The sequence below is a fragment of the Hemitrygon akajei genome, chromosome 7 (genome assembly GCF_048418815.1).
Source record: "Hemitrygon akajei chromosome 7, sHemAka1.3, whole genome shotgun sequence".
NCBI lineage: Eukaryota > Metazoa > Chordata > Chondrichthyes > Myliobatiformes > Dasyatidae > Hemitrygon > Hemitrygon akajei.
Genome location: NC_133130.1, coordinates 35,175,557 through 35,189,443, shown reverse-complemented (window position 1 = coordinate 35,189,443; position 13,887 = coordinate 35,175,557). Strand labels below are relative to the sequence as shown.

General features: G+C 40.2%; 1 protein-coding gene and 1 long non-coding RNA gene across 7 annotated transcripts in view; one reads left to right on the top strand and one right to left on the bottom strand.

Annotated features, from left to right (window-relative positions):
- LOC140730340 (forkhead box protein N2-like) overlaps positions 1 to 3,884 on the top strand; it is a 63,184-nt gene extending 59,300 nt beyond the window's left edge. For all 6 annotated transcript variants that reach the window (XM_073050627.1, XM_073050626.1, XM_073050622.1 and 3 more), the window contains one exon: positions 881 to 3,884. In XM_073050627.1, the coding sequence (XP_072906728.1) occupies positions 881 to 1,289 (409 nt within the window). In that variant the 3' untranslated portion in view covers positions 1,290 to 3,884. The remainder of the gene's footprint in view (positions 1 to 880) is intronic.
- The window catches only part of LOC140730341 (uncharacterized), a 137,542-nt gene that overhangs the window by 117,267 nt on the left and 6,388 nt on the right, over positions 1 to 13,887 (bottom strand). The gene's annotated exons all lie outside the window — the stretch shown is intronic.

Here is a 13,887-nt window from a genome sequence, read left to right as displayed (position 1 = left end):
CTTTGACTGAAAGCCTGTGATTAGTGCTATGAAACATAGAAAAGTAGAAATCTGCAGCATATTACAGGCCCTTCCGCCTACAATGCTGTGCCGACCATGTAACCTACTCTAGAAATTGCCTAGAATTTCCCTACTGCATAGCCCTCTATTTTTCTATGCTCCATGTACTCAATGGTATATACCATGTATGCTGCAAGGTCCATTGTTGTTTGTCATCTACTGTATATTAATGATGTGGTAAACTGGGTCAGCAAATATGTGGATGACACAAAGATTTGGGATATAGTGGACAGTGAGGAAGGCTATGAAAGCTGGAGCAGGATCTGAACCAGCTGGAAAAATGGGCTGAAAAACAGCAGATGGAATTTAATGCAGACAAGTGTGAGGTGTTGCAGTTTGGGAGGACAACCCTCCCAACCATAACAAATGGTCTGTGCTGTAGTGCTGTGTGGCTCTATAAGATTAAAAAGTGTCAGAAATTTAAATAAGAGCAAAGTGGGTTATTTTATCTATCAACTTCTCAAAGATTAAATCTATATCCTTGAAAAAACACAATACTTAGAACATGAGGAATAAAAAGTAGGAGTAGGCCATGTGGCCCCTTGTTGTTTCTCTATCATTTAATCAGATCATGGATGATTCAGCTGATGTACCATTTTCTTACCTATCCCTGTCTAACTTGATTCCTATATTATCAGTCATTCATGTAAGATGCTAATTATTTAAAAACTATATAATATTTTTACCTCTGAAATGGCATTGATTGTTGTGCAGATAACCCTCACATTTACTCTTAATGGATTCTAGGAAGAGTTTTGGGTTATTTGTGCTGTGCTGAAGATGAATCACTTCATTGATATTTTATATTTGTGCATTTTAGAGAGAATGTGGAAACTTCTCCGTTACAGAAAGATGGCAAGAGTCTATCTGGCTTACCAATTATCAACAATGATCCAAAGGAAGATCACAATTACAGTGCAAATGGAACCGTCTCTCTTCGCAGTGAATCGAGGTCTAGTGTCTCATCTTTCTCCTCGGTGGATGAAGTCTATGAATTTATTCCAAAAACTAGCCGGCAGGGAAGTGATGGAAGTGAAGGTTTCCATAGTGATGAAGAGTCTGAAGCAGATGATTGTGAGAATGAGTCAAATAACTTGCTAGGTGCCAGTGCCTCTAATGTGTTACATTCAGCTGGAAATAGCTGCAGAACAATGCAGCATGAAGTTGATGAAGAACTGAAGGAAGCTGCTGGTTCACTTCTGCATCTTGCTGGGCTCTTCAGTCAGTAAACCAGTAAAAAGTGGACATGAAAGATGTTGAGCAAAATAGCTGGTCTCCTTACTTGTCTCCCATTGTGTGTCAATGTGGCAATATTCTTCAATGGAATCCTCGAATGGAAGATAAAAGCCATACAAAGACAGAGGTGTTTGTTCTTCTGCAAAAACTGCCATATGTTTGCACCTTTTCTGAAAACAAGCCGCTTTCTTTAGTTGTATCAATTCTTTAAATGTGGACTTTTAAAGCACCCACTGATTGCTGCAAGTCCACAGCACATGCGATGAATCAATCTGCATGTCACAGTAAGAGGTCAAACTTTTATTGGTTAAAACTGCATCTGGGTGCAAACTAAGAAGATTTTTAATGAAAAATTGAATAGGGTTGTAAAGGGGTGATGGGGCTTTGCAATATTTTAGACATCTTGGAGATTGTAAACAGTATTTTCTAAAACTAGCATGTTGGTAAAGATACTTAAAGTTAACCATCTCTCACTCTATTTTTTCCTTTTTTCCCCCAAATGTGCTTATCTTGGTTCTTAGTGAACAAAATTGTTGCCAGTGGCACAGCACAATTAAATAACCCTTGACTTCAATGAGAAATTATACTAACCCTTCTAAGGTGCTGACTTCACTGACATGAGCAGCCATCATTAAATACAGTTCTTCATACATAGATGAACTCAGCTAACCATACGACTGTGGAATATCACAGCAATTCAGTTCTCATAAATATATAAAATACTTAACATTTTACAACATGCAGCGCTATATGTGTTGGAAAGTGGTTTAATTTTCCTCCATATGCAGCAATTTATGATATCTCTTAACTGCTGTCCAGGCCATTTGAATAAATTCATGAAGATTGTGATGTTGCTGCACTTTACAATGGAACAAAGTTGAGAATGCTATGCAGTTTCTTATTTTTTAAATATGTCATCACTTAGTCACGCTTCCATGATTCTGTTAGACTGTGTTGGATATTTGCAAAAAAATATTGGTGGGAGAAGATTGGTTGTATATTTTAAATTGTTCAAACAAAAATCTCAGTTGGCTATATTAAACTGAAAATGCACACATCGGAGTTGTATGATAGCACAGCCCTGTGGTGACTGTATTGAAAGACATTACTATATCGATCATAACAAAGGGTAGATTATCTTCACATATTAAGCAAGCTAAACCTCTCAACATGGTATGTAATTTAGGATTTAAATCAGTATGCAAAACAAAAGCATCTTACTACCACTTTTTTTATATTAAAAAGTTACTAAAAATGTTGAGATACATCCTACTGAATCGTAAAATTCTAACGCTTATGGCAATGATTTATGACCTCCTAAATCCACTGACCAGAATTGAGACTTGTAATTCATTCAAATGTGTTTATTAATTTTGTTTTTTAATTATGATGCTCCTTAAAAATGTTTTTTTTTGTTCTGCACCACACCGTAACAGATGCAGAGTTGGTCAGCTGTATATTAACCTTTACCAATAACTGAAATGAATATTGTTTTTCATCTTCACCACAATAAGAAACCACTAATGAAAGATCAATTTGCTGCAAAGCATTTATACTATGTTAGGACTGTACTATTTTGTGCATATTTTAACATCCTTTATTTGGATTGTTGATTATGCCTCAAGTTATGCAACCCTGTTCAGATATGGTCTGCTGTTTATCTTGTCTAAATATTTCTCAATATTCAGTCCTACTTACAGTTGCAGAACTTTTTTTGTGGTTGATTGTTATTGGGAGATAACTAGGAACTGCTGACACTTTCTCTGGAAGCTCACTTGGCAATGTACATTGGGATAATTTTATAGTATTCCATTCTTGTTTTTAAAAAAAAATTGCACTGTTATGCATTGTTAATGTGCTATTGCTGAAGCAGGACCTTTAGAAAAATATAATAATGTAAATCCATACTTTCTGATATGCTTAATTGGGCAGTACTAAATCCAAGGGTTAGGATTTAAATTTAGTTACTGGCTTTTGTGGAACAAATGGGTGAAAGGAAAGGGGAAAGAGGAGAATCATATTATAGCCTGTTTCAACATACTGTTCACTTAGAATCCTACTTACTTGCATTTCCACTGTGCACTGCAACTTAATGTGTGCTCATTGAGGATCACATAAATCTGTGCTTATCTACACAAACTTGGGTATGATTAAAGAATGTACTTCTTAACCTTGAGATTCAGATCAACAGTTGTCAGGTGGAACAGGAGACCTTTCAAGATCAGTCAGAGTCCGTGTGACAAAGAGCAGCAGTAGTTATTGTATGGAATATGTTGATATTTGTTGCCCTGTATTCCATTCCCAAACTTTGCCAGAGCTCGTTTCCTTGATTTGCCCTTTGACAACAAACCTACCTTTGCTGCCCACACTGGCGTTGTTGAATGAAGCTCTACTGTATCTGCCAAATAACTTTTAACGTTTGCCCATGTCAGATGAGCAACCAAGAAGTACCAAGCAGATGAGGCACAAGAGATTTTACACAGATCTGAAATTTGAGCCAGTGAGTGTATTCTGTAACCTCTTTTACCTTGAAGTTGGATGGAAATTAAAAATCCATTTTAAAGTGACATTAAATTCACATTATAGAATCTCTTTGTGGATATGGAAGTTAATATTTTTAAAAGAGGACATAAAATGAGAGAGAACATAAGCATGCAGCAAATCAGATAGCATTTGCGGGCAGTCACTAGAAGTAAATAGTTAATTTTGTTTTATCCCGGATTAAAATTCCATTATGTGCCTCTTTTAATGAGTTAACAATTCAAACCTTTGATTTTCCAATCAGCATATGAAAGATCATCGACCAGAGACATTAACTCAGTGAGTTTCTGTACAATACAAGAAATGCTGAGCATTCCCAGCATTTTTTGTTATTTGAGATTTCAGTCACAGAATTTTCTCTCTCCACACTCAGGAGTTCACTGTCATTGTTTTACCTTTTTATTATCAATTAATGTGTTTGGGCTATCACATCAGGCCCTCTTAGGAGGAATTGAGTTGAAAATGATAAACATGGATATTTTTTGAAATTGCAGCATTTAATCCTGGAAATAAATGCTTATTTAATAGTGTGCTATTTTATGTAAATATCCTTTGTCGGAACATTTTCTAATCCCGTGCATTTTGGAGATTTGAAGAGAAATTCTTTTTGGGGAGGTGTCAATGGAGGTTGTATAAATATAATCCAAAAGGTTCCTTCACTTAAAAGAGCAAAAGGCAACTGCCACAAAATTTAATCTGCAGTTGGTCTTACAGCAATATGTAATATATAGTACAGAGAACTATTTGTTAATACTGAAGAACAGTTGCCTTTCTATTATTTTTATTTTTTAAAAATTCTCTTATCACTATCCAATCTGGAAGATCTTCAGTAGTTTCTGTAAGGTTCTGAGATCCTGTAAGACTAGCAAAAATACATGTCCTTTGCAAAGAAGGTGATAGATAGCTGCATGTTGCATTGTATGGATGATGACCATGTATTCGGGGTGCTCAGCAATAGGCAATTCCTGTTGGTAAACTGGCATATCATAATTAGTCTCTAGTTTTCACAAAGAAATCAAATTGTACGTGTGAAAAATTCATTCTTGGTTAGTAGAGCTAAGCCTGGGCAAGAGTAGCAGCCTCCAGTTATGCACTCCCCTGCATACTCAGTTCCTTGTATGGAATACAGTTAAGTACTATGACCAATGACTTTCCTTCTACAGATAATACAGTAGGGTACGTCCATTATACTACTACAAATGCTATTAAGGTGTACTGGAGTTTAATTTGCTTGGTTTTAATTTCCATATTTTCTCCTGAAGCAAGTTGAGGTCTCTCAGCAACTTTTGCTACAGAACAGAGATTAAGTGCCCTGATAGTTAGTTCATTCAATTATTTTCTCCTAAGTAAGAAAATTGTAACACATACAGAGAAAATGTGGCATTATATCATTTACTATGTTAACATTAATTAAATAATTTGCTAAATGCTCCATTTCCACAGTGTCGAAAAATGCAATTTATTATCAAGAAACTAAATTTGAACGACTATTGTTTTCACATTTTCCTCTTTTTTTCCTCAATCCATTTTTAATTTGGAATTAAATACTTATCAACTGTAATTATTACCTGGGCAAGGAAGCATTTCTATTATGCTTCTCAAATATATATTTTTTAAATGTTGGAATACCTAGGATAGGCAGCTGCAAAACAAAATGAGCTATAGTTTCAAGACGATGACCTTTCAATAGAACTCAGTAAAGTTAGAAATGAAATAAATGAAATGGTTTCCTTTCTAACTTTTCAAAAATGTAAATGTGGCAGTGCTAATTGTACCAGCACAACTCCCCTGCGGTCTTCCCCCTTTTCTGATGTGTTGGCAGTAGTTTAGTGTCAATACAAATAGCACCTACTTAATCAGCTGGTTTATTAATGCAGCATTTTCCTGTGAGTGCCTCCTTGCCAAAGGTTGAAAAATTATTATCTTTATTTTCTTTTGGTTGCTTATAGAATGCACATGGAGTAGACTATCTTACTAAGAACCTTGTAAGTATTTTGTTGCCAAGATTTGGGCTACATTGAAATTTAATCAGATAACTGAATACAATTCTTCACATGTTTATTAGGTGTGGAACCTATTTATAGCTTATCTGGCAATACACAACTATGTATATAATGACTATTGCACACCATAATGTGGCCTCCTGCATGAATTTTCTTATATCATCCTACCCTTCCCAGCACCCCACCATTGCATTCTTTAATGTACAATGGTTATACAGAGCTACAAAATAAATACTGTTCATAAACAAAACATCAGATCAATAATTATTGATTAAAATGGCTGCCATAGCAGGTAAAATGGCTGTCAGTACAACAAGAGTAAAGATGATGTTTGTTTACATGTGCCTTTGTTACCCGCTGAACAATTTGAAATCTTCTAAACTAGTTATTTATCAATTAAAAAGAACTATTATTTGATTTGTTGTCTCAATGTTTACTTTCTGTATATGTTTATTGGCACGAATGTTTTGGTGCTGGGCAAATGCACGTTTCCCTCATCAGAATGGATTTTTTACATCGTATGACATTGGCTGGCCATGCCAAGTACTTTGTCTAGGCATACATTCGTATCTGAAGAGATACTTTGACAATTGAAACTAAGGCCATAATTTCTGGATGGTTACAATGAACAGTGACTACATTAATGGCTTCAGAGGAAATGGTAGGAGCAGAAATTTTGTTTTGACAATTTTCTCCCTAGCACTCTCCAAAGCTGTTAATACAGTTTCACAGGTATTATCAAATTGATGCTGACAGCACCTAACATGTACATTGCTGTAGCATAATACTTCTTAGAACTAGGAAAGTGAATTATAGCCGATTTCTTTTTCTTCAATAGACCAGTCATGCTGAGCCTAGCGCAGCACTCCTTCAGTGATTTCCCCCCCCCCCACTGAAATCAGTTCATTTAGCACTGACTAGCTGCATTCTAGCCATCTGAGCAACAACTAAAGAATGTCTTCACAAAAACTGGCAACATTTACACCTAATCTCAAGAACAATACAAAAGATTTTAAACTTGATTCTTCCACAGTGTAGGAGTGCATAATCAGCATGTCTACATTGCATCACTGGACTGGGACAGCATGCAGTTCAGAATGCAATCTGGTAGGGAATTTACAGACATGCTTGCATATGCAGGGTAGAGCTAGTTTGCTCCCAAACCAGCACTGTGATTACCGTTGGCCTTCAATTTGCTGTAGCAAATAGATCTCTGTTCAGATGCCTGCAATGGCCAAAAACAAAAATCATCCACAGTGAATATAGCAGCTGTCATGTAAAACAGAGGACTGCCAAAAATTCTTTCCTGATCCTAAATGTGTTTATTTTAATTGGCAGTGAAGCCAAAGGTGATTCTCTCACTTGAGTGAATCTCTTTTTCATTATTTGTGCTTTTGATTGCTATATACTTCTGTGGGAATTAACAGCAAATGCCATTTCTCTTTAAGGAGATGGTATCAAGTTTGAGACTGTTAGAAATAACACAACAGGTCACTAATAGGGTAGGATCATGAATAGCTATCATGATGTCTCTTTTCAGTCCAACCATTCTAGCTTGAGTTGCGGTGTATGGTATTAAATATGGAGCCCTTTTTCTCCCCTTTGAAATGATTCAGAGTTTTAAATTTTCCATCCAAGGTTTTCAAAATTTAAAACTCGTTGCCCATTAAAGTGAGAAGCCATGTCTGGGATGTGTCTCTAAGAATTAATTGCTTGAATGTGCATGTTTTTATGATCTGAGATTTGTTCCAACACCTCTATTGATGTTTTGTAATGGTGAAAACCCTTCTCAACATATTGCCAACGGAACAAATGCAATGGGACAAAGTTAGTATATTTTGCATTCTGTGATTTCAGTGAACAAAATTGGCAAAGCTGATGTTTACCACGGTTTCTTACTGCCAGAACTGTAAATCTGAAAACAGTTGGCTTTGTTAAACATTGATATTTTATTCATCAAACTAGCATTGGCTTGACCTGACATTATGTGAGTTATATCTTTCTTCTATTTTGTTGAATGTTACATGCAGTAAACCTGAATGGTGCTCGGGTTGGTATAGGAAAATAAAACACTTTTAAGCTAAACTAGTAGTTAAATGGATTGAGAACTTGAAACTCAAGAGATAAAGCAATTGTAAGGATGTAAAATGTTTTTTCAATACTTCCTGTAATTATACTTTCTAACCAAAAATACCTGCTGAAAATTTAATATGCCAACATAACTGGTTTGTTTCTTTGATTAATCAGCAAATAATTGCTTTTAGCATAATGGGGGAAGGGAAAGAAATGTGCGACTTCCTGTGTTAGAAAATGTGCTGATTGCCTTGTGCCTACAGTGTAATTTTTTTCAACAAAACCTTTTGCCAATTTGATTCTTTCCAACAAAGGTTGTTGGATTTTATGTTTTAAAAGTTTAATTTTACCACACAAAACATGTATGTTACCCTTTGTTATTAAAAATGCTTATTTTCACCAAAGATGCACAACTTGCATTCATATGGAATTACTGAATAAACCTTTTTAGTTTGCAAGTTTCTGGCTATGTTCCTGTATTCCTAAATTTATTCATGAGTTGTATACTTTGGTAAATATATTAAATTGGTTTATTGCTATCACATGTACCGATGTACAGTGGGAAAAACTTGTATTGCACACTATTCATACAGATCAGTTTATTACAACAGTGTATTGAGGGAGTAGAAAATAAAACAATAACAGAATGAAGTGTTATAGTTACAGAGAAAGTGCACTGCAGGTAGACAATAAGGAACAAGGTCATAACAAGATAGATTGTGAAGTCAAGAACCCATCTTATACAAGAGAACTATTCAGTTAGTCTAGAAGCTGTCCTTGAGCCTGGTGGTGCATGCTTTTAGGCTTCTGTATTCTGCTTGATGGTAAGGGGTAGAATAGAGAATATCAGGTGGGAGAGGTCTTTGATTATAGTGGTGGTTTTCCTGAGGCAGCAAAAAAGTTTAGATGGAATCTGTGGAGGGGAGGGTGATTTCCATGATGGGCTGAGCTGTTTCCATTAGTCTCTGTAGCTTCTTGCAGTCATGGGCATAACAAGCTGTGATACATCTAAATAGGATGCTTTCAATGTGCATTGATTAAAAATTGGTCAGGGACATGTCAAATTTATTCAGCCTGAGGAATGAGGAAATAGAGGCACTGGTGAGCTTTCTTGGCTGTGGTTTCTATGAGGTTGAATCAGGTCATGCTGTTGTTGATGTTCACTCCAAGGAACTTGAAGCTCTGAATCCTATTCACCTCAGCATTGTTAATGCAAACAGGAAAATGAGGACTGACCCCTTTTCTGAAGCCAATAACCAACTCTCTTGTTTTGATGACATTGAGGGAAAGGTTGTTATGACACCATGTTGCTAGATTGCCTATCTCCTTCCCGTACTCTGACACCATTATTTGCGATATAGCCCACCGCAGTGATAACATCTGCAAACATGAATCTGTTTTGCAGTCATAAGTATATAGGGAGTATGGGGCTGAGGATGCAGCATTATGAAGCACCAGTGTTGAGAATAATCATGGTAGAATTGTTACCTGTCCTTACTGACTTTTTTGTTAGGAAGTCAAGGATCCACTTTCAAAGTGAGGTGTTCAATCCCAGTTTCTTTGAAATTATAGTAGTGAAGTATAGTAGTCAATGAACAGTAGTCTAATGCTGGTTTCTTTACTATCCAGATTGTCAGAAACGCACATCTTAATTTTGAATTCTGAAGGGGCCCAGCTCTGCAGAACTGTTAATAAACTTTGTTTCCTTGAATTTGTCTTGAAGCCATTATTCGGGAGCATGGCTCGTTTCTGACAACTTGGGGCGCTCGTCCGGGATCCACACTCCAGCCGTGAGGGGGGCAAGGAAGGACATCGGAGAAGGTGCACCCTGCCGAGTTCGGCAGTCCCTGATTCCTTGCTCGTCGCCCCGCGCGGCTTGAGCGAGTGATATCCGGCGGACTCAAGGAAACAAAGAGGGGTTGTCGAGGCAGTTGAGACAGTGAGCGATCGAGTAATTTCTGTGCACAGGACCCAGGTAAGAAATTGAATTCCTGTAGAGACGTAGTACACAAGAATCGTGGAACTGCGGGGTTCCTGCAGGTGATTTCTCCTGTAGAGACGTAGTACACGAGAATTGTGGAACTGCGGGGTTCCTGCAGGTGATTTCTGCTGTAGAGACGTAGTACACGAGAATTGTGGAACTGCGGGGTGCCTGCAGGTGATTCTTCCTGTAGAGACGTAGTACACGAGAATTGTGGAACTGCGGGGTGCCTGCAGGTGAATTCCTGGGCGATCGCGGGAATACAGGTTCCGGAATTGGACAGGAGTGACCGAGCTAGGTGGGTCACATTCAAATTAAATTCCTGCAGAGACGTAGTGCACGAGAATTGTGGAATTACGGGTTGCCTGCGGGTGGATTGGAACCGAGCAAGTCCTCGAGAAGGGGAATAAGGGGTCTAAGAGAGACAATGGTAAAGGAAATCCAGGCGCCAATGATGAAAAATACCCCGGGGTACCCCCTGATAGTCCGTTGGGACGGATGTTAGAAAATTGGGATTATGGGAGGCGAAAAGGGAAGTCAAAGAAAAAATGATACAGTACTGTGAATTCTGGTCCCGCCAGCCGATCCAAGGGTCGGCTGTGTGATGGCCTAAGTTCGGGTCTAGCGAGGATTGGGTACAACAAGCCCTTAATCTGTACGTAAATTCAAAACCTAACGTTAAACCCGAAGAAAGTGATTATGCCCTATGCTGGTTACCAACGACAAATAGTTATAAATTGAAAATGATAAATGAAGGGGGACAGAAAAAGAATACATGGGAGGTGCTCGACCACCTGCCGCCCCATATGTGCCCCCTACCGCTCCGCAAATCGAAGACCCTGAGACAGAGGTTGGCCAACAGCTGATTCGTGTTGAATTTGTATCGAAAGCATGGCCAGATATAAGAAAAAACTGGAAAAACTAGAAGATTGGAATACTAAACCCTTAAGTGAACTACTTAGGGAGGCACAGAAAGTGTTTGTAAGAAGGGATGAAGAGAAGCAGAAGACTGCAAGGATAATGGTCCAGACAGTGCGACAAGTAACCGCAGATAGTAGAGAGAGAGACGGGGACCATGGTTGGATCGAGGTAGTAGCCAGGAGCAAGGAGGAGGGCTAAGGAAGGCTTTAAGATGTTTTCACTGCAACGAAGAAGGACACTTCAGGCGCGAGTGCCCCAGATACCGACGGGAAGTGCGCTCGTACGCTATGATGGAAGATGAAGACTAGGGAGGTCGGGGGTTCCACCCCTTGGGGATGAATTATCGGCAGGAACTCCTGGTAAATTTAAAAGTAGGTCCCCAAGGGTCAGATACAACCTTTATGGTAGATTCGGGTGCCGAAAGATCTAGCGTAATCCAGATACCTCCCGGCGCCCGAACCGGAACAAAGGTAATGGGAGTATCCGGTATTGGAGGCAAAATAATACAAGTACCTGTTATAGAAAACGTGAAAATTGAACATGAGGATAGGGTAACGGGACAGGACCTACTTTTGTTACCCTCTGCGAGATTCAACCTGCTCGGGTGGGATCTGCAAGTCAGGCTAGGCATCGGGACTGTGCCCAGGAACGGGAAGATAATGGTGCAGCTGTTTGCCCTCAGGGAAGAAGACAATAGGAAAATAAGCCCGGAGGTATGGTACCAGGAAGGGAACTGGGGGGGTTTGAACGTCCCCCCTTGCAAATCTCACTATTACCTAACAGTTCGCCAGTACGGAGAAAACAGTACCCTATTTCAATGGAAGGAAGAAAAGGGCTGCAGCCGGTGATTGAAGGACTGATCGCTGACGGACTACTGGAGGAATGTATGTCACCGTATAATACCCCAATACTCCCGGTGCGAAAGCCAGATGGGACTTATCGGATGGTACAAGACCAGCGGGCCCTAAATGCAGTAGTCCAAACCCGATACCCGGTAGTGCCCAACCCTTACACACTGATGAGTAAGATCTCCCCTGACCATGAATGGTTCAGTGTAATAGATCTAAAAGACGCCTTCTGGAGTTGCCCGCTAGAAGAGAGCAGTCGTGACATGTTTGCGTTCGAATGGGAAAATCCTACGACGGGGCGGAAAAGACAACTCCGGTGGACGGTCCTGCCACAGGGGTTCACCAAATCACCTAACCTATTTGGGCAGGTGCTAGCAGAATTCCAATGTGCTCCAGAGAGCCAACTGCTACAGTATGTGGACGATCTATTACTATCCGGGCCAACATAGGAAGGGGTGCAGGAAGACACCATCAGACTACTGAACTTCCTGGGGAAGCAGGGGCTACGGGTCTCAAAGAAAAAGTTACAATTTGTAGAAAAGGAAGTAAGGTATCTGGGACACCGGGTCAGTAAAGGACAGCGATGCATTACCCCAGAAAGGATAGCTGGAATAACGGGAATGTCACTACCACGTACCAAGAAGGAGATACGCACCAGTTAATTTGCGATGCACTTGATATCGAATGGAAGTACCATACCCCGTGGCATCCCCAGAGTTCGGGAAGAGTAGAACGAATGAACAGCACCCTAAAGGCACAACTGACCAAGTTGATGTTAGAAACCAAACTACCATGGACTAAGTGTCTCCCTATTGCCCTTTTAAGAATACGAACAGCGCCCCGCGAGGATATAGGAATATCTCCTTGTGAGATGCTCTTTGGACTGCCATATTGGAATAAAATAGAGGGGTATCCCACACTACAGGGGGGTGATTTATTTGTAAAGAACAATTTACTGGCCTTGTCCCGTTCCTTTGCAGAACTACGGAAAAAGGGTCTCTTGGCCCAGACTCCGCCGCTCGACTTTGCTTTACATCAGATCGTGCCTGGAGATTGGGTTCTGGTAAGGACCTGGAAGCCGGAGAAGTTACAGCCACAGTGGGAAGGCCCTTTCCAGGTCCTGCTAACAACAGAGGCGGCTGTACGGACAAAAGAAAAAGGGTGGACACACGCATCCAGGGTAAAAGGACCGGTGAAGCCCGAAAGCCACACTGAGTGGACCTGTGTTCCCGGTGAAGAACCGTTGGTGGTGAGGCTGAAAAGGCAGCAAAAATGAACTCTATGTGGACTGTAACATTATTGACTGTAATATATTTGATTCTATATGTCGGGGAAATTGAAGGGAAATGTGACAAGTGCAGAACCGTGGTACGAGTGGGGCAGAGGGTGTTCCCAGGATCATTTGTGTCCCACTCGCATGTGAATGATCAATGCTATGATCTAAGCAAGAGAGAAACATGTTGGGAGAATAGTAAACCTTATTACCAAGTCTATAATAAAGGATACATGGGACAGGGGGGGACCATGAGAAGTCTCAGCTGTCCCAGGAAAGACCGGAGTTCTTCCTCCTGCATCAGGAGGGTGACCGGAAGCTGGGAATTAAGCTGTTTGATTCATTAAGGAGAGAAACACGGGAGATAAAGGTGGGCGAGTGGGGTGATGAGTGGCCACCGGCTCGCATCATTGAATACTATGGGCCAGCGACCTGGGCCCAGGATGGGTCGTGGGGGTATCGCACTCCTGTCTACATGTTAAACCGAATTATTAGACTGCAGGCGGTGGTGGAAGTGATAACCAATCAAACGGCACTGGCATTGGAGCTGTTGGCAAAACAGCAGAGTCAGATGTGAACAGCAATATACCAGAACAGGCTGGCTGTGGATTACCTATTGGCCTCTGAAGGCGGGGTATGTGGGAAGTTCAATCTTACAAACTGTTGCCTTAAGATAGATGACAGTGGAAAGGCCGTGTTAAAAATATCCGACAAAATTCGGAAACTGGCCCACATGCCAGTACAAACCTGGAGATCCCTGGGGAACATGAGTTGGCTAGACGGGCTACTGGGAGGTAGTTGGTGGCGCACCGCTCTCCTAGTAGCAGGCGGGGGTCTAATGATTCTCTTACTTTTGCCGTGTTTGATTCCTTGTATACGAACACTGATCAGGCGCAGTATATTCCAGCTCCAGGCAGTAGCGATATCCCATCATGGGACAAACGAGCTAAA